Source organism: Formica exsecta, unplaced genomic scaffold (assembly GCF_003651465.1).
Source record: "Formica exsecta isolate Colony F162 unplaced genomic scaffold, ASM365146v1 scaffold915, whole genome shotgun sequence".
Lineage (NCBI taxonomy): Eukaryota > Metazoa > Arthropoda > Insecta > Hymenoptera > Formicidae > Formica > Formica exsecta.
Genome location: NW_021853683.1, coordinates 354,578 through 376,137, shown reverse-complemented (window position 1 = coordinate 376,137; position 21,560 = coordinate 354,578). Strand labels below are relative to the sequence as shown.

The following is a 21,560-nucleotide window of genomic DNA, read 5'->3' as shown; positions in this document are numbered from 1 at the left end:
TGCATTAAGAGGGAAGCGCTACGCTTTTGCTGAATATAAAACCGAACGACTTTGATCTATCGAAGAAAGTATAATTAAGGCGCGGAAACATCGTGTAGAGCATTATTCTAATGTATTACATTCATTACCATAAATTTGCTTGACGTACTTATATCAGTTACATTCCGTACCGTTGCAACATATGGATGATCGCTTCGCAGCTAAACAACACATCCATGTATTGATACCGATCAGATATGCTTATCTCATTCGCCACCTTTTTACGACGTGTATACTACATGTGAGTACATATTGACGCATGTCGATCGATATTAAAGGCATCGAGGACTTGTATTTGTTGCGCAATGAGTAAAAAGATAAAAAAAATATAGAAAAATGAAAGTAAAACATATTGCATTATCTGATAATAATTAGTAATGTATATATGTTGAAACAAATGGAAACTTCGTCGAATTATTTGTACAGTTCCTACATACACATTTTTCATATTTTCTTTAAGAAAAAATCGATTCTCCGAATTAGCCTAGAGTTTGTATAAGCTATTGACGTTTATCTTTCAAAACTACGTTTATTAATATTTACGTTTATTATAATTATTATTATTATTATTAGAAGAAGAAGAGAGGAAAGAGACAGAAAAAAGTCGCTGTTCCGCGTTCTAATGCCTGGTAAAAAAAAAAACCGCTATTACATGACGGAAAGATATAACACTAAAATCATCGTGTTTCTTTTTTGAGCAATTTTATATACAATAGGTTTTACTTTATCTTGAGCTTAAAAAATAGTAATGCTTAAATAAAATTTAATAATCTTAATAAATGTTGGAATTTTTCAGATTAGATAATGTTTATGATGTCCAGATCACGATTTTTTGCTATATAAATTGAGGTACTATATAAAGATATAGTATTAAAATTCAAAATTTCTGGATCAGTCCTTCATAAGTCTATAATGATGAATACTGTAACATATGTATTTTTGTTAGTTGTCATTTTTGCGGTTATCTCGACCTTTGATGTCATGGCTGAACCATCAGCTGAAGTGGACCCTACTCTGCGATCACGATCTAAGGTATAACTTTTATTTAATGAATATATATGTTTTTTTGTTAAAATTATATATGCGATAATTATATTGTAAATGTGTGTGTGAAATAACACGTAGGAATATTATAAGATATTAACAATACATTTATTTATTTGTAAATAAAAATTTTTATATAAAAAATTATTTTGTATATAGTGTGTCAATAATAAAATATATATTGTATAATCTTAATATCTCTTATACATGTTGGTATAATAATCAAAGTTATGTATGTATATAAAAATTAAATTTTAATTATTTTTTTATATTGCAGCGAGGTCTACTAAATCTGCTATTCTTCTATGGAGGATTCCTCCTAAGACTTTTTTTAAATATCTTGGCAAACTTCCTGGCGTATAGAAATAGCATAGCATGATACAATTGAGACTACAATGCACTTAAGATGAGTTATATAAAAAGATTATGATTAAGTGATTATGGCACAATATATTTAGCAGAATTTTCAATTATTACAACTATTCTATGGTAATTTATCTATAATAATGTGAAAAATTGCTCGAAATAATGTTTTTGTCAGGATTATATAAATTGTAATGTGTAATTATATTATTTTATTATCATATATAAAAATATATTTTGTGTGAATAAATGTCCGTATTATAACCATACTAAGTATGATTTATGGTTGATAGGCTAATCCCTTGTTATCTAGCAATTGCACAAAATTTAGTTTAAAGTATTTGTTATCACATGAATCATTATTTAGATATTAGTAATATAGCAAAAATCACAACTGCAATTCGCAGAAATAACGAAATATTAGTCTCATTTATATTGCATATGAGTTTTAACTTAAAGTTTTATTGCAATGATGCTTTATACTGAAACGTAGTATATTATGTGTATAGTATAATATATTGTATACTTGTATAGTATAGTATATTGTATATATGCAATTATTTCTCTCTATACAAATTTGTTTAAGTCTATCAATAAAATTTGACGTCAAAGGCGAAGAACACGCAATTGTTAGCACTCGCCTTCTGTCGTCGAATATTCAAATGTGAAATCTGCGGGAGCAATCGCAGGTTTCTTTTTGTCGATTAAGTAAAAGTAGCGGAACAAGTGTAATCTCATTTCGGAAGTTTAATTGAAGATTTCGTCTTTCCTGAATTTAATCGCTACGATGTGTATAATGCGATGTAGATGCATCAGATTTTGATCTTTTCGCAAAGTACCTACTAGTGGAATGGTTACCTTGATATGATATACATTTCTATCTTAGAAAAAAAAGAATCAATTTTTAGAAATGCAAGTTGAAGATACTGTAAGCCCTGACTAAGTAAGTATTATATTCCGTATAAGTTCCAACATTTTTGACAATAAAATTTTGTTCTAAAATATAAATAATATAAAATTTATTAAAACAGATCTGTATATCTTTAAATAGACAAAGAATCTGTGGTATACACGTATATTGTCAATAATTTGTAAGTGTTTTGCAATATATGCATGTTCTTTTATCATTTTATAACGATATTTTAAACTTTTAATTACAGGCCGACAAAAAAAAATTTTTGTCAAGTAACTTTAATCAGAATAGGTGTTTCTTATAAATTTTTGGCCATAAAAAACAATGCCGCTGTCCAAATTGCTCCATCATGTCAGGTTTTAAAGTTATTTTAAATTTTAAGATGAGAAATCGGCGATTTTTCATTTTAAAATTTAAAATAACTTTAAAACCTGACATGATGGAGCAATTTGGACAGCGGCATTGTTTTTTATGGCCAAAAATCTATAAGAGACACCTATTCTGATTAAAGTTACTTGACAAAAATTTTTTTTTGTCTGCCTGTGTTATCATTGTCTATGATTCATTTATAGCACAATTTGCAATAATATAATGTTCATTGTGTAAATATCGATAAATATATAATCTATTATAGATTATTTATGGACTATATTTAGAAAATTGATATTATGATGCGCGAGCAAAGATCTTAGATATAATTTATGTTTCAAAACTACGTTGATTAAACATATAATAAAAGAAAAGAGAAAAGAGGCAGGAGTTGCCGTTTCATGTTCTAGTGCCTGATCAAAAGGAGCCGATTTAGCACGGCGAGGAGAAATTTGAAGAAATATCGAGCGGGAAATATATTGACGCCAAACAACCAAAGACGGCGAGGATGCGCAAGCATCCGTGAGCATCATTGTTATTTCACAGCTTGGGAAGCGTGGGAAGCGAATATCTTCACGCTCTAGCAAACACCCAACTTACGTACAGGGCTCTCCCTTTTCACGGCATAATTGCTCCCTGGTTCTACCGCGCCTTGTAGAAGACACATATCGTTCGACGCAGTTTCGACACAAATTATTGTTGGGTTTTGGTATTATTAAACTCAAATCGGAAAATCCGAAATCAAAAATATTATTTTATTTTGTATCACGTTAATGATATCCGTCGATTACTAATCGTTTTTATTATACATGAAAATTATGAATGTATCTAATGCAAAATTATTCTTTTGTAATATTTTTTCCGCAAGCAAAGAATTTTACTCTGAGAAAAGAAGATTAACGTTTCAAAACCTGATATTATATCGGTCGTTGCAAGTTTGTGTAAATAATTATTCAGATAATTGTGATACCGGCGAGCGATTATAAGTCTGTTGCCTGTTAATCCCATTTTGGATTCAAGGCAAATATTAATTATATTTATTTCTGTTTTATTCGATTTATTTTTATCTTATTTATTCTTTTGCTTATCAATCAGGTAATTATGTGAATATTACTCGTTTGACTAAGGAAAGTTGAAAAAATGAATTCCGATAAATAGACGTTTAAATGAAATTGAAAAATATTCCGAATGGATACAGTTTCTCGATATCGCAGCGAAATCTTTGCGAATGACAAAGAAATAAATCAGTTTCTTACGAGATGTTTGCCATCGATGGTGTAATGATAGCTTATCTCTCAAACGATTCTTCTGCAAGTTTTGCTTTCGAGAAAATCGTATAGTATGCACACGAGCGGAAATTAATTTCCACTGGATATATCACTTTAGCAAAAACCTCATTTGTCGCACGTATCAAGAATGTCAATTAAAAACTAAAAAGTTACCAAACAAGAGACATAAAAGTAATGTCAATTTCGTTTTCAAATCTACATTTTTAATCACATCTGCTTGTTTTGACATATTCTGTGCAATAGAAATAATTGTAATTGTTACTAATTGACCGCGACTTCAAGAATGACACATAACGCCGGAATAATGGTCGAAATTTTACAATTTTTGTACGTAAATGCATAAAAAAATGCGGATGTTACGGAATAATATGTATTCCTTGTACACACATAACGTTAATTATAATTTGTAACTAAACTTAAAAAACTATTGTAAAAAAACTGTATATTTGTGATCCGATGTGTCAAATCTGCTTCATGTTTTTAGTAGTTATAAAAAAAAAACTTTTTGAGATATATTTAGAATAAACTCCACTAATTTTGTAAAATTTGCAATACTAATATCGTAAAGAATTGTTTTCTAAAAATTCTTAATAAAATTCTCTAAAATAACAAAAAAGTAGCACTTTGAAAAAAATAATATGTTTTCTATTATAATTTATACTATATTTATTATATTATATGCATGTTAAAAAACAAAAAGCTCTTTTGTTAATAAAATATTTTTGAGCTATTCTTCCTCATAAAAAGCATAATTGCAAAAAAGTATTGAGAACGGTGAATCCCTGATAATCCATTTTTTTTGTCTTAATCGCATCATGGAGATGATAGCATTGATGACCATACTTGCGATAATTTAACGTTTATCGCGGTTAGCTATATGATGAAAATCGGTGATAATGTTGGAAAGTGCATTCAGATTTCTTGATGCACCGCCGCAGTTGTTGGTTTGACGTAAATCAAGACGCATCAAAAATGGAAAAGCAAAATCGTTCCTTAGTGATCATCATTTCTATAGTTATATATACTATTATTCATTCAGGTAAGTGATACAAACCTTTATAATAATTCAATTATTGCACTAAAAATTCTGCCAAAAATGGATTAAAAAAAAATTAAATTGCACAATAGATTGTATGTGTATATAAATATAGGGTAATTTGGGGGAATACGCCATACCTAATTTTGAAAAGCAATATTTTTGTAATTATTAATTATGAGCAAAACAAAATAAAACAAATTGAAGATATCGTCATTATATTTATATTTGATTATAATTAAAGAAATCTAAGTTTTTTATTATTATTATTATTATTATTAAAGTATTACGGTAAGATTATCGAAAACTAAATATTTTACGAGATATTTTATTTTTTATATCAAAATATGTCAGAATAAAATATAAAATAACTCAAAAAGTACTTAATGAAAAAATACTTTATCATAGTGTTTTGAAAAGCTCTCGGGATAAGTTACACGAATATGCAATAAAAATGGGGGTTTCCATTTAAGAAATCGAAAGTCACTTTCATGCGATCTTCAAACGACTATTCAAGGTCAAACCAATGACACCATCTTATGTCCCCCCCAAAGTCACAAAACTTTTGTATATAACATTTTTCCATATTATTATAAGTAACGGAAATATTTCAGGTGGCGAGAGTTACTAGTCCACCCTGTATATACATATATATATATATATATATATATATGCAGCATCTTATTGCACATAATAAAAATTAAATGTAAAAATTAAAAAAAAATACAGAACTTGTGTATACATTTGTAATGTGTGAATAAATTACATGATTCACTAAGAATAATAATCCAAATAAATCCATTCATTACGTAGTAATGTTACAAGTATTACGTAACAATAACTTTTTATTTTAGATTCTTTATCGAAAAACTTAAAAAACTTAAAACGGAAAGGAAACATTTTACCAACATTGCATTTTCCCTCGAGTTATATATAGGGAAAAGTAGGGTAAAACCGAGTACTTTTTTGGATTTGTCTTTCTACAAAAAATCAAAGAGCAAAAAAAATTCTATTGATTGTTAGTAGTCTTTAATGGACCTTGAACTATCAGAAAATGAGGCTAATTGCCGAAAAAAAAAATATTTAGTTACCAAGAATAACAGGATTTTTTAAAGAAATCAAAATACCCAGTTTTGTCTCACCGGTAGGATAAAATCGGGTACCTATTTGAAAGCATGTAAAACACCATGCAATTAAGGAATCTTCATTTATTTTAATCAAACTGCAATACAAAAATGTATTCTATAAACAAAATGTATTCTATAAATAAAAATCACAAACGAAGATATCCTCTTGCTTTACATTGCTGCAGGACTTCCTTATTTAAATTTTTAACTTTAGGGATCTTAAAAAGCTTTTTTTTAGTGGTTTCTTTTTCTGAGTGACAATCTTCATTTCCAACTGCTTTTTGTAGGAAGACAAAGTCAAATGGCAGTTTTTCCTCTTTTCATTATATAAAATGTGTAGATACCCGGTTTTGCCCCAACACGAGGAAAATAACAAACACGGCGGCTGTACATTCTGAAGTATAAAGTGACAATCAAAACTAATACGTACAAAATGCAATTCTGCATTTAGCGAAACAGATGCTCTGTGTAGAAAAAGTCCATAATGACTCGATTATTGCCTCGATATCGATCTTTTTTGGCCCAAAAATTTTAAACACTTCTCTCAAAAAAGAAATATCGTCTGCACAGGGCACGGTTCATCTTAAAATAATGTTGATATCAATCTACAACTGATAACACAAGTTAGCCAAAGATAATAGCACTTATCACGAAGAAACAAAGGTACCCGGTTTGACCCGTCTATCTGGTTTTATTATATATACAGGGTGTCCCCAATTTAAATGTCAAAACTTTAGGAGCGTGTAGGGGACCGATAAACTAAGACAAAAAGTTCTTTAGAGATTTGCTCGTTTTTGCTTCGTTTTGAAGAAAATCGCAAAAAATGAAACAAATAGTTTTCACCAAAAAACTTAAAACAACACTAAAATTATTAGATTTATTAAAAAGTATTATAAAATAAAAATTATAGAACATGGAATTAAGAAAAGAGAGTGAGTTAAAATCCTCCTGTTAAGGCATAACAGAATTTACATGTTAATTGATAGGCGTCATCAATTATTGTGCAAAGAGAATTTAAAAGATTAATAAAATAAAATATATTGTCAAAAATGTGATATCGGAGCAATTAAAAAAATTCTATATTAATTAATTAAAACAATAACATTTACTTTAATATATAGTTATGCGCAAAAATATTATTACTAATCTGATGCTTTATCATTTCCAAGGGGACGCATTGCAATGTTATACCTGTAACTCATTAGAAGATCCTACTTGCGTGGAGGGACCATACTCAAACGTTGAAGAATGTGTGTCTTTGACAACTATACCGTCAACTCCGACCACGACAGAAACAACCTCGGCTAAGACATCTCCGACCACGACGAAAACAACCCCATCTCAGACAACTCCGACTACACCGAAAACAACTCCGACTCAAACATCCCCGACCACGCCGGAAACAACCCCGGCTCAGACATCTCCGCCCCCGCCGGAAACAACCCCGGCTCAGACATCTCCGACCACGCCGGAAACAACCCCGCCTCAGACATCTCCGACCACGCCGGAAACAACCCCGACTCAAACATCCCCGACCATGACGGAAACAATCGCGGCTCTAGATGAGACAAGGATGTTCAATAAAAAACTGGAAATTGATGCAAAAGGTATCTAAAAAATAAAAAATAAGTTTTACACTTATTAAAATATATTAAATTCAATATAGTTAATTAAACAGCTTAATAATCTCTCAATAATATTAAGATGTAATACAAGATGTAATACAATGAAAGTATAACCGTTTAATGGAGATTAAAAAAACAAGAGAATTTTTAGAATGTGCAAAATATTTTTAATCGATTATATTAATAGCATTAATAATAGATTTTTTATATACTTTTTTTAAATTGCTATTGAATTGCATTGCATGAGAAAAGATTTCATAGACAAACAATTCTTGACAAATTATTTGTATTAATGCAAACGATAATTGCGCGTACACTCTTAATACAAAATATATAAATATAAAAATATAAATATAATTTGTTTCTTTGATTACTGATCTTGTTTTCTTTCTTTTTTTTTGTCAATTTAGAACAAAATATTGAACTATATATGTATATATTAACTATATAATATTTACTAATGTTTTTTTTTAATTAGTACCAGATCACTACAGATTACGTAGAAGTATTTTTCAACATAGAAGCTCTTATGTTCAAACAGACGCACCTAATGAAGAAGAATGGAATTGTGCCGTAATCGAACGTGGTAAGTATACAAATAATTAATATTTTATAGCTTCGAATTAGATTCTTTCTCAAGATTTTTTTTTTTACAAATGTTTTTCATAAAAATCCTTTTGGCAACTCTAGATTCTCTTTTCAATGATTTGCCATTACAGATATGAGAATATTTACTTGAGAGAGAGAGAGAGAGAGAGAGAGAGAGAGATTTCTCAAATAAAATTTTAACATTTTAATTTGCAAAAATTTGCAATGTGTGTAACAATATAATGTTCTGATATTTCAAATATACAAATTTTGTAACTTTCTTATGTATCGGTCAACAGAATTTTTATTAATATAATATTTTGATACATTATATATTATGCATATATATTTTTCTTTTATGCAACAACGAGAAGAAATGATTTTGTTAGAAATTTAAATATTATTTCTTTCCATATAGAATATAACAATACTGTGGTCATCGAACGTGGATGCGTTGCTGCGTCCTATAAATGTCCTGAAGAAGAGAAGTGTAAAATTAAAAAAAAATGCAATTCAAATAAATGTAATAATGCTACCGCGGTATCAATTAATATGGTAACTTTGTCATGGCTGATGGTTTCATGGGCGATTGTATTTATTCTTGCAGATTCTTATCAATTCTTAAGTATTACATTATAACACGTTATTTATAAAATAATGTGTATCTTAATTTTTATAATCTTTTATATAATATATATAATTTTATTCAATAATTTTATAATAAATAATCTTTTGGCTATAGAGAATTTGAGAATATTTTATATTAAATAAGTTTTCACCAATAAAAAATGCAAACTTTGTTAAGATTATTTATACAAAAATTTAAAATAACAATATGGCTGTCTTGATTAGAACTGAAATTAATTAGATATTATTCATAAAATTAAACAAAACATATTAATACAATACGCGTTAATGATTGTTTCTCATTATTCACCATAAAGATCTTGCACACTTTTGCTATTATACATATTATTTAAAAATTATCTATTAACGTGCCATTTAAAAAGCATTATTGCCATTTTTTATGTACGTTTAAGAAACACGTTGAACAGATTGGGCACCACTGTAAGGGTATTATGTACTCTTCATGGTAGAACGATCACAGAACTTTATGGTTTCGAGAGAACAATTACATCTAAATATACGTGAGTACACTTTTAATTTTATGGATTTCACGCTTACGAGCAGCCATGTCGCAGCTTATTTAACTAATTTTGTCAACTTAAGTTACTCATCGATAAGCTAAGCCACATCAAAGCGTAACATCTATAATAATATATTGTATTGTATGATTTAACGTTCAAGTTTTTGTACGTTATTTTTACGGTATTGTACAAAATTATTTCTGTGCTTAATATTTTTAATATTGAACACCTGTGTATATCCTTCTGTAGAGTAAATCTATTTATTGTATTATGTGTATATTGTATTGTGTTATTCATATAGGTGGTCTGCACATATAGATATTTTTAATGAACTATATTCTGTAACTGAGTTGTAAGAAAATAATATTATAGATGCAATGGGATAATATATTATTACGCTAGAAAAAATATTACTTGCCAATGAAATGATTATATATAGATATGATTTCGTATACATTAAGTTTATCACTGAAAAATATTTAAAGATCATATTTATCTCCTGTATTACAACTATCCTGATTGACGTTAATTAATTAAATTATTAAAGAGTTTTGTTGTCTTTATAAGGGCGATGATACGCTCTCATTTTTTAAATTTCACATAATGGGCGAATATGCATCTCTTTCTATCCCAAGATTGGATGCGATACTTGTTAGTTCGTCTGATTCTTGTATTTCACTCAATCGTACATAATCACGTCGCTTTTACAAATCGATGTCGTTGACATCCTTATTTCGTATTCGTATGCCAAAAGAATCTAAACAAGTGTGCAGTCAATCAACAGTAAACATTTTAGCGATTGCGTCCTTTACGATTAAGTCTTCCCACGTCCCAAGTCTCTCTATTTAAGCTTTAAGAGTACCCGCCCGTCTACGATTACGTTATCGAACGCAGTAAATGGAACTGCGTTACGTTCACGTGGATAATACCGTCTGTGAATTAACAGAAACGAATTTCACGGCCATATCGTACTTTACGTTATCTAATGAATTTTATTTGTAGCTTAAGAAATACTTGGGAATGACGGAAGCAGAGTAGCTTCACAAAACATAATATCGATTACTATAAAGCGAAATTTGATAAAAAGAATGTTTGCTAAAAAAAGTTGCTTAGTGATCGTAGAATTATTATAGCGGTTTTGTGCGCACTTAAATGAAGATATTCTTTAATAGCAAACTCGCGATAGACAATGAATAGCTGTACAATTTTATTTCACACTAAAATACACAATAAAAATCATTATTTCGAATACTCCAAATACTGCTGAAAAAATTAAATGTACAGATACGTGTACACGCAAATTATCTACGTCAATCTTTCAAGTTTTTGCTTTTTGATATACTAAATAATTTAATATTAGATCTCTTTTGTATATTTAGATTAATATTTATAAAATAATTCGAGTTAAATATAAAACGGTTTTCGTTAAAAATAGTACGTTTGATTTTAGTAACAGATATCGTGAAATTATTGAATAGTATTAATAATTATATCAAAATTACAAAATATTGCAGTATTGAAAAGATAATTAGGTTGTTTCACTGTTTATATTTTACAAAATTAATATCATATAAGTATCTCTACAAAAGAGACACATTGTATTTCAAAAAAATTCTTAATAAAACTTTTCTATAAATTTAGAAAACGTAACAAATATACAACAGTACATTTTTCATTTCTAATTTATGTTATTGTATTATTTATATTATTGTATTTATATTATTGTATTGCAGTTGTTTTTTATATGAAAATTGATTTGCTAACAAAATAATTTCAAACGATATTTCTTTTATATAATGAAATATATAATTCTAAAGTATCAAAAATAATAATTAAGTCTTCGATAATTTGTTTTTTCATATTTTAATCACATGAAGGCGTGGTATCAGATGGAGACTAAATTTGCGATTATCTATCATTTATCACAATCAGTTTTGATCGTGATAATTTTTGTGAAAAATGACGATAACGCTGTAAAGTATATTTGAGATTTCTCCACGTATCGCGACAGTCATTGGTTCGACGTAAATCAAAGCACATCAAAGATGAATATTCGTTCTTTTATGATTACTATTGTGATAGTCTTATTTGCTATTCTTCATTTTGGTACGTCATAAATTTTCGATAATTTATTCGATTAATTTTGTAAATGACAAACTTTCAAGAATTTTGAAAAGTCGGGTTACAAAGATTGCATATCGTATACATCTACTATAAAATCTGGTTTTTAAAAATCGTCATAAATATATTGCGCAATTAATATCAAAATTAATAAAATGGAAGATATTGTTAAACTTGTAACACTCGTATAATTAAAAAATTCTCATTTTTAAGTATAGTTAATTAATATAATCCGAGCGTGAAAATTTTTCTTGCTCTTGACTCCATTAATTCAACGCACATATACCTATATGTAAAAATATTTTTACTAAAATCTATTATTTTGTTCGTTTCTTTCTAAGGAGAGGCAACACAATGTTATCAGTGTGACTCACGAAAAAACGATACTTGTATAAAAAATCCATCATCCGTCGCAAAAAACGCAACATGTCCATCTGGTGTGAATTGTGGCAAATGTAATTATGGTAAGTACCTAAGCAAATGAATATATTATATATTATATACAGCAACTTTTAATATATAGAGTATTTTAACCTTTCTAAAAATGAGAAAAAAACTTGTTTAAGATGAATTTTAAATATAACTATATGTGAAAAATTAATAACCCCCCCACCTCCCTATATATTAAATATATTATATATATAAAGCATATTTTCTAAACTTTTGAGAGTTGTACGCCTCTTGGGTATTAATTAGAAATTTTTATAATAGTATATTGCATTTTCATTATTAATATTATAATATTTTGACGCTTCATATATTATGGATGTAATTTTTTTTTTTTCTTGAACACATTTCCTTTATTTTATTTTGTAACAAATATCGCGCAATCAGGATTGTTAATAATAAATAAAATTTTTTTCCAGGATATAACGGCACTACGTTCGTCATTCGCGACTGTGGTTTCAAATTCGAATCACCGGTAGAAAGCGTAGATTGTACTTTGTGTAAGGGAGATCTCTGTAATAATGCTAATATGGCAACAATTAGCATGACGGCATTAGGGTGCCTCGTATCTTTTTGGGCAATTCGATCTGTTCTTACAAATTCTTATTAATTTTTCAATTTGTAACATCATGAAACATGCTCTTATATTAAAAAATATATTACATTGAATAGTTATATTGTTCTTCTATTTTACCTATGCTAATTATTATATTATATATAAATATATCATATATGAATATACAGATAAGAATGAAATGTACACTCATGCATACATACACTGTCTTATGTGTCAACTATTTTATTATATGAATATAATAATTGTCATCTAAATTGATCTAATCTCACAATTTATATTGATTATATTTCTTTATGCGCATTTATTTGAAAAAAAATTTTTTTTTGCGCTTATAATAATAATAATAATAAAGAAATAACTTTTAAGAGGATTCTTTCAGAGCTAGTCTCAGGTCTCTGCAATATATTTAGGCCACGCAAAAATGAAGCTGTTCCTAATTTTTTAAAATATTTTTCTCTTCCTTCTAATATGAAGTATCGTATATAATTAATTAAACTTTAAATTATAAATTTTCTTAATAATATCAATATATGTATGTGATTTTGAGTCAAATCTATTTCACTTTTCACTTTTTATTAACAAACGTGATAAAAACTTATTAAAAATATGTTGACATATTCTACATTATATTCTCTACGTTATATTCAGAAAACTAGTATTATGTTTACACAAGAAAGTACTTCTTAAAAATTCTTAATAAAATTTTTTTCGAGAATGTCGAGAAAGTAGCGATTAAACTAGAACATTAGCGTTATATTGTGCCTATATAATTGGTGAATATTGATTTTTACTAATAAAATACACGATTGTTAAAAAAACGATATATATAAAATATATATATCAACTTATTATATAAAATATCCTTTCCAAGAACTGCATTTTGAAGATGATAACGTTGATAACGCAGGAAATGAGATAATTTAGCGAGATAAATCTAGATAACTTATCGTAATCAGCGATATATAACTATATATATATGTAACAAAAATCAATGATAATTTTGGAGAGTATAAAATTATCCTTTACTGCTGGGAATAGCTGTCAGTTTAATGTCAATCAAGACACATCGAAGATGGAAAGGCAAGGCTTCACTATGATCACCGTATTAATAATCATATTCGCCATTCTTCATTCAGGTACATACAAATTTGCGACAATAAAATAAATTTAAGATTAATAAATTTAGAAATTAAATAAATTTTTGACAAATGTTATAGAAATAACAACCGCTATCTGTCATTTTCTATTTTTTAAACAGGAGAGACAAAGAGATGTTATAGCTGCAATTCGGTTAACAACGAAACTTGTGCAAGCAATCCGTCCGAATTCGAAACGACGGAATGTAACTTGTTTTGTGTCAAATGTGATTATGGTAAGTAACACCCAAGCGAATAAATATATTGCTTTTAATCGAGTATTTTATCTAAGATTAATTGCATTCTTATTTCAACTGTTGCATGAGTGCTTTTTTTAAGTTCTCTTTTTCTATTTTTCTTTCTCATCCACCTTTGCAAAGATGAGAGAACATGTTTGAGATAAATTTTCACTTAAAAAAAGTTGCAATAAGAGAATATAATAGATATTTCACAAAATATTAAAATTTTTGTATCTAATGCATATCACAATATACTCTGCATATTAATTGACAATTTTTAATAGTAAATTGCATTTTCATAATTACATATGATTAATAGCATAATACTCTATAATGCTTCGCATAGATATATGTTATATAATAAACAACCTCGTTCATAATAAATAAAATTATTTTTCTAGAAACGCTCTTCGGCACGACGGGTGTCCAACGTTTCTGCGGCATACGTACTGTCACAACCTTAGAATTGGCAAATAAATTTGATTGTTATTCATGCAATACAAATCTCTGTAATAATGCTAATGCGCTGCCAACTAGCCTTGGGATGGTAGCCTTAGGATGTCTAGCACTATTTTGGATAATTCGGTTTGCTCTTACAGATTCTTATTAATTTTATTCAGCTTTTGTAACATTATATGCGCTTTGGGGGTAGATACATTAAAAATATATATCTCTTTTTATATAACAAAAAACTACACTATTGGTTTATCTGATTTTATCAAAAAGTATCTTAGATTATCGGACTTCAATAACGGTTGAACCAATCGAATTCTTAATAAGCTTAATCAAAAGCTTGAGTATAAATTAATTATATAAGGAAAATGTCTTTATTATTGTTCTATATGTATCACAAACGAAGTTATTATGCTGCAAAGTCTCAATGTACAAATTTTCCTTTAAGAAACGTCTTCCAAATTTTTTATAACTAAAAATTGAGTAAATACAAGATGACATTAGCAGCGCTTGCATCCGATGGTAAATTATTGTTATTATGTTATATTATAATTACCGATCGTCATCGATAATCTAATACGTCAAAGTATAATATATGTTTGCTAATCAATTTGGTATCATTAATTCGATGTCATTAATTATTGTTATCATTAATTCGAAGAAATCTGTTCTTGAAAAAATTGTATATGCCATATACAATTTTTTAATATCAAAGTATATATTATATAAATATATATATGGCTGATTTTGATTCTTTATATATATATATGGATATAATATAATAAATTTATGCACAAATTTTAATTGAGAATTTTGTTTAAGATAGATAAAGAGCTGTGTAACGTCGAAACAGTAGTCAATATTTTCTAAATAACCGGAATAAAGAAATTTTTACGTCGTTGCGATTCAATCTGAAATGTTTAAGAACCTTCCCTCGGAAGATGTGTTCCTGCAAAAGTGGACCGCAGTGTGGGAAATTCCGTTGTGATGTGCCGGGAAGAGCGCGGAGACCTCATTTCTTTCGCGAATAGCATAATGTGCGAGGAAATTCTCAAGGAGATTGGATCTTCTCGACATCGGTTGCGCTTCTCTTACGCGTCACGAAGCGAAAGAGTGCAGATCTAACTGTAAAGTCTTAGACCGCTGGCTACGCAATAAAATTGCATAAAAGTAGTCTACTTTAATAACAGAATGTTCTTTTCCGCGATGCTGTCTCGCTCTTATCTTGATACTTACATTATACCAGCGGACAATAGAAAATACGTGTCTTTTGCAGAAAAAAAGACCGTGGAATTAAATAAAATTTCAGATGAATTCTGTCGTTTTAAACGAGCAGTAATTTACGCAACTGTACCTCTTACTATCATATGATACGACATTGTATAATGAAAGATTATTCCGTGTCGAATAACGCGTTAAAAACTTGGTTCCATGCTAATGATTGAACATAGAGATTGAGTCTTTCCTTCTCATATATCTTGCCATATCTTGGAGCATTTATATAATCATTAAATAAATGTTTGCGACTTATTAGTTGGGCTTATATAAATGAGGCTAAGTGTAAAAGACCCAAATACAATAAAATAACAACGTTCTCATATGTCAAAAGAAACCCATATAGCATTAAAGTAATAGAAATATAATGTAATTGTATGTATTTTTATGTCTTTTTTAGAAAACTTATATAGTCTTGTTAGAAAACCTCCAGATCTTAGATCTTATTGTTAGGTAGCTCGGGTACCTCGGGTTTGCCCGTACTCACTATTGTGAGCCCCTGAGGGGGAAATACGGAAAATTGTAAAACTGCATATATATACATAAATAATATAAATACATATATATATAAAATATGTAAGTAGTTTTATTAATTTTATTTATTGTGTCCCACATTCTCATCTACTTGTTAACTACAAAACTGGAAAGCTACATTGCCACTGATCAATAATAAATATATTTAAAAAAATACTATATGTATTTCATTCGTTTATTGTTGTAATTGTATGTTTTATTGCCGAAATGTGTAAGACGAGTAAAATGATCTATTACTTATTCATCGTGCACAATGCCGTTTAACAGAGGCAACTGTCTCGCGATAAAAGTTTTTTACGATCTCTTTTTTGCGATCTCTCTCTCTCTCTCTCTCTCTCTCTCTCTGCACATTGTTTATGAACTCATACATCTACGCATACATACGACGTATCGCATAGACTTTCATCTCTCGATTCCCATATAATGCATAATATATGGTCAGGCAACCAGTTTTCTCGCGTGTGGCGTGCACATTATTTTACATTAATATCGCGTCGAAAAAACGGCGGAGTAAGCTTTTTTTCCAACGATAATGAAGAAAACTTTCGGCGACCGCGGCAACCCTAATTAAAACCGCGCGGTGCAGTTATTTCTCTGCTGTTTTTTAATTTGTTCGAAGGCTTGTAAAGCTCGCGTTTTCATTTCACGGAATTATTTATGATTCATTGGAGAAACAATCGTTTTAACATGTTATTATCTTATCTGCAATATTTTTTGAATAGATTATACATATTGATTTTTTTAAAGGATGTTGTGTTAAAAATTATTATAGATAAGATTACGCATTAATGTTACCTTTTTTTTACGTATGTAGATATTTATTTAAGAGATAGGAAACATCGAAGAGATAAGTCCAGAAAAATTTCGTAGAATTGAATAAATTAAAAAAAAACAGTGATTAAATTATTAGATTAATTGTTTTGATACAGATACATTAAGGAATCGTCAAAGTTTAAACTTCCATTAAATATCGAACGTATTTTGTTAAACTGAATTCTTTACTAAATTGATACAACTATTTCCCGCAACTTCCAAGGTATCCCCGGCATTATATTTCAAGCGGTCATCGCACTTTTCGCGGTGGAAATTGATCGTAAATGAAAGTCTATTCGGAACGGATAATTAGTTTCTTGATGAGCGCATAAACTAATTAGCCGGTACAAGGCGAGGTTAATGCAATCACCGTGCGTTCCGCTCATTATCTTTACCTCAGAACTTAACTGCAGATACATATACTCGATATGCGCCTGCAATTCAAGAGAAATCAATCATTTAAGAAATTTACGAAGCCGTATCAAATATGGCGTAATCATAATTATAAAATTGTAGCACTTTTACTCAAACGTCAATCACAGTTTAATTATATTAAGAAAAGAGAGAATGTTTCTTCATTTCATTGATAAAACACAAATATAGCAGAGAAATTTTTTTTTACGTAATTCGAATACTGAGAGCATCCTCTCTCGCAACATTTATATTTATAAATTCTCATCTGTTTAAAGTTTAAAGCGCCGTCGAACCGTATCGCGCATCATCTCTGATAAAGACTTGCATTTCCGTAGCGTACGACGCCGGCGTCGCGTCGCGTCGATCCTCAAGCAGATTGCCAAAGGCCGTTCTGCGGCCGTATAACGAGATTCGATTACGGTAAACCTCGTAAACTTCCAATATTACGGCTGAGAAAGCAGTGCTCGCTTGTCCGTTAGGGGGGTAGGAAAGGAAGGGAGGGCAGAGACTCCCCCGACCGTCTTATTCTCCTCGACCGTCCATCCCTCGCTCTCTCAGAGCTATCTCTCTATTTTTTTCTTCTTTTCGCCATCGACGGAGGCAAAAAGCATCGCTCGCCCCCCCCCTCCTCCACCCGAACAATCTCTAAACTTCATGAAAGCAACACGCCGCGAGACAAACGCGGATCTCTTATTACGGCGAAACGAAGTTGTGTTCGATTAGTGACATTTTATTTTCAGTGTCCTCCAGGGATAATATTATTTTTTGACAATGTCATAGACGGAAAAGAGTGATCCGTCCGGAAGACGCTAATAAGAACCTACAGCGAGTATTTTTAATGTGCAATAAAAATTTTGCAAAAATTTGCAAAAATTTATACAATAATGTGCAATAATGAGGAGGTGATACATCCATTCAGTCGAATGTCACTCGACCAATTTCCTCGACCGCGTTGAGAAACGCTGAGCTAATGCTCACGCATGGTTTGACTCCAATTAGCACCAACCCCAAAGGCTTTACCTACCAAATCGCTCATATCACGTGTTGCTTACGCGTATAAACCTTAAATGCAATTAACACTGACACGGTTGCAAAACATTACTTACTGGTAAGCAAATTTCGTCCATGGCGAAAATCATTCAGCTGGCTATGAGCCGGACGAAGGTGAAGCCTGACGCCTTGCGCGAAACCTGACAAGAGGTACGATGCTCTTTCAGACATTATAAAGGCTATCTCGACACGCGCACGTACAGAGAGAGCATATATCTCATCTTTCAGTTATGCGTTCACGCGCGCCGCACGTATATTATGGCAGATTAGCCGCGAAGTATCGAAAATTACTCGACGCACGCCGAAGAAAAGCGTGTTCGCAAAGGAGTGAATCTTCTCTGACCACTAATCCCTCTCTCGCATGATCACAAAATCGGCTAACAATAAAAATAATCATCTCATTTCGTTAAACGCATAAAAAAGAAATTTTTTTTACTGGATGGAAGAAAATTTTGACCGAGGAAAGAATAATATCTCTTTCTTTTTTCAGAGAAAATTTTAAAGATAGTTAAAAAAATGCTTCTTATCGTCATTAATTTAACGTCTGCTTATAGCACGTACGAATAATTGTTCTTTCCTTTTCCTCTACGTCTCTTATTTCAAATCCAAATCGATATTTTGCCTCTATTTTCGACTTCAATTTTCTCACATTTATGGATTCCGAAGGAAATTCGATAAATTTAATTTATATAAGAATTAAGTTCCTACTTTTCTCGTACATTAAATAAACAGTAAATGAATAGTTTCCTATTTAGAACTTTAAAGGAAGAGCTTTCGATAAAATTATAAATTATAAATGAAGAGAGTTACCTAACTGCTTAAAGTATCAAAGTAGATGTTAAATTAAAAATTGAGCTCGAAAGTGAGAGAAAATTTTCAACTCGGGAATCCAAGATGATTGGTGTTCTTTCATGAGTTTTAACGATACTGTAAATAATCAATAATTAATACATGCATTAATATATTTTCTTATTCATATTAATTACTTATATTGTATTTTTTTTTGCACTTGAATATTTCGTTATTATGTTATTTCTCGTTGAACACAAAGATTCAGCGTCACAAAGACTCTGTTACAGTGACATTAAAAATCTAACGCAAATGTAATATCCTCTGTGTCTGAAGAGATACTACATCCTCTTTGCATATTTTCGTCGCAGCGTGTTACACGTTGGTTGCATTTGCATCTTTCTCTTATCTAGTCTAACCTTTATTATCTTTTCGCCGCAATATTTCTCTCCTCTTCTCTATTTCTATCTCCAATTAGAAAATTTCATTTACATTATACTTGCTGATCTAATCATGTTCTCGTCCTTTAGAGAACGCTGCGTATATTTTTTCTACGCTATGTGCATAAAAGAGAACAATTAAGATAACAGAAAATATCACAAAAAATAAACTTTCAAAAAATAACAATTTACACTCAAAAAAGTGGTATTGCAACCGCAGCAAAAATTTTCTGGGTGCGCAAAATTAACTGAGGTACATAAATGATTAGCAAATACTGTGATATCGCATATGTTTCGCATTTAATCAATCTAAGTGACAGAGACAGAATTTATATCTGAACTGTTTGTGAAATTTAGAAAGAATGTTTTTCTGTGGCGCCTATCCATGTTAAGGCCAATCATACTTGTTATAAAGTTTGGCTGTGGTAGACAGAAAAAATTAGCGGCAAGAAACAAATGAATATATAATCCTCACGTCTAACATATTTGTATAACGCGCTCAATCTATCTAGCTCTTTTAAACAATTTTTCTCAATTTTTCGATGCTGCAGTTATAATTGGCAGTTATATTTCTCACAAAGATCGTTCTGTAGTATCGAAACTCATATTTATCCAATGCAGTGATTAACATTTGGCAATGGGACCTAAATTTTCTAGAAGATATTATTAGAATGTTGCTGCTATAAATTCTATATGTAACAGACAATATTCTAACAGATACAAAAAATAGCGATAAATTTTTGTTGTGACACCTAGAAATCTACCTATATCAGCAAGACATTTTTTTGAGTGTAGAAAATCGTGTGACGCGCTTTTATAGAATCAACGTATTTTTTTAAACTTAAAAAAATTCCAGAGAGATGTCTTTCATTTCTAAAAATATATAAAATTTCCTCACTTTTATATATCGAGGTAAATCCTGCATCCATCCGTATTAACATTTAATCGAGCGCTTTTTAATTCAGGTCTCGCGCTCTTTCATTGTTCTTCGTCTGCCATTAGTCTGCTAGTAATCAACGCGCGACATTCGGTGCTGGCGCATTTTAATCGGTTCGCGAGAAACAATTTTAATTGCGTGCGATAATTAAAGGCGTTATTGTTGCCGGGCACCCGACTCGTGCGCCAAGAAATACAAAAACTCGTGGCAAACGACGAGAAGGGAGCGAGAGCGTTCCGAATATTCGCAAATTATTCGCCACACGACTATATGTGCATAGATTGTATTTTACGATCGTGCCGTGACGTGAACGTATGAACGCTCGCTACGCATTATACTTTCATACATCGTAATTGATATCAGTTTTGCGATCGACGAATGATCGATTAAGAAATATCGTTAAACAATTCTATTTGTTTTGGCCCCATATAAATGAAAATATTATCTCTTCATCGCATTTTAAATATATTGCCAAATAGAACATACCGTGTAAAATTAATAATAAATAAAAAAGTTAAACGTTATACTGGAGATAAATTAAAAGTCATAAAAAATCATCCATTAGTATAATCCATCTGTAGCTTAACGAGATATAGAACGGTGCGGGTATTTAACTGTGCATTTGTAATCGCATTCGTACTCGTCTCGTCTTCTATCGTGAGAATGGATCTCTCCATTCTGCAAATCCCGTCGCTTTGTATTCCACAAATCTTGAATCTCTTAATGCCTGATATACGAGACAGCGCTTAACAGCGCATCGAAACCCAACACACGCGAATAACTGTGATTTATCG

At 30.1% G+C, this 21,560-nt stretch overlaps 2 protein-coding genes and 1 long non-coding RNA gene across 4 annotated transcripts; all 3 read left to right on the top strand.

Annotated features, from left to right (window-relative positions):
- The first annotated feature begins 904 nt into the window (after nucleotides 1–904).
- On the top strand, nucleotides 905–1,715 carry LOC115245138. Its single transcript, XR_003885486.1, has 2 exons — nucleotides 905–1,071; nucleotides 1,361–1,715. It is a non-coding gene; the product is annotated as an uncharacterized LOC115245138 (long non-coding RNA).
- A 3,235-nt stretch (nucleotides 1,716–4,950) lies between these two features.
- Nucleotides 4,951–9,106, top strand: LOC115245132 (cell wall adhesin EAP1-like). The gene is made up of 4 exons (XM_029823259.1): nucleotides 4,951–5,056; nucleotides 7,350–7,787; nucleotides 8,284–8,391; nucleotides 8,812–9,106. The coding sequence occupies exons 1-4, from the start codon at nucleotides 4,990–4,992 to the stop codon at nucleotides 9,030–9,032; spliced, it is 834 nt and encodes a 277-aa protein (XP_029679119.1). The 5' UTR covers nucleotides 4,951–4,989; the 3' UTR covers nucleotides 9,033–9,106.
- Nucleotides 9,107–11,549: 2,443 nt separating this feature from the next.
- LOC115245141 lies at nucleotides 11,550–15,565 on the top strand. Of its 2 annotated transcripts, XM_029823271.1 has the most exons (5): nucleotides 11,550–11,647; nucleotides 12,004–12,126; nucleotides 12,529–13,822; nucleotides 13,945–14,058; nucleotides 14,463–15,565. In XM_029823271.1, exons 1-3 carry the CDS (start codon nucleotides 11,587–11,589, stop codon nucleotides 12,717–12,719), a joined length of 375 nt encoding a protein of 124 aa, XP_029679131.1. In that variant the 5' UTR covers nucleotides 11,550–11,586; the 3' UTR covers nucleotides 12,720–13,822; nucleotides 13,945–14,058; nucleotides 14,463–15,565. The 2 variants fall into 2 exon arrangements, with proteins under 2 accessions (XP_029679131.1, XP_029679130.1); XM_029823270.1 differs by lacking the exons at nucleotides 11,550–11,647; nucleotides 12,004–12,126 and having other exon boundaries at nucleotides 12,732–13,822.
- The last annotated feature ends 5,995 nt before the right edge of the window (nucleotides 15,566–21,560 follow it).

Bases quoted from the DNA above. Each gene is read 5' to 3' on its own strand.
- LOC115245132 (XM_029823259.1), top strand. From the start codon at position 4,990: ATGGAAAAGCAAAATCGTTCCTTAGTGATCATCATTTCTATAGTTATA. The intron at 5,057-7,349 runs GTAAGTGATACA...ATCATTTCCAAG, and splicing joins ATATACTATTATTCATTCAG to GGGACGCATTGCAATGTTAT. The intron at 8,392-8,811 runs GTAAGTATACAA...CTTTCCATATAG, and splicing joins TTGTGCCGTAATCGAACGTG to AATATAACAATACTGTGGTC.
- LOC115245141 (XM_029823270.1), top strand. From the start codon at position 13,678: ATGATAATTTTGGAGAGTATAAAATTATCCTTTACTGCTGGGAATAGC. The intron at 13,823-13,944 runs GTACATACAAAT...TTTTTTAAACAG, and splicing joins ATTCGCCATTCTTCATTCAG to GAGAGACAAAGAGATGTTAT. The intron at 14,059-14,462 runs GTAAGTAACACC...TTATTTTTCTAG, and splicing joins TTGTGTCAAATGTGATTATG to AAACGCTCTTCGGCACGACG.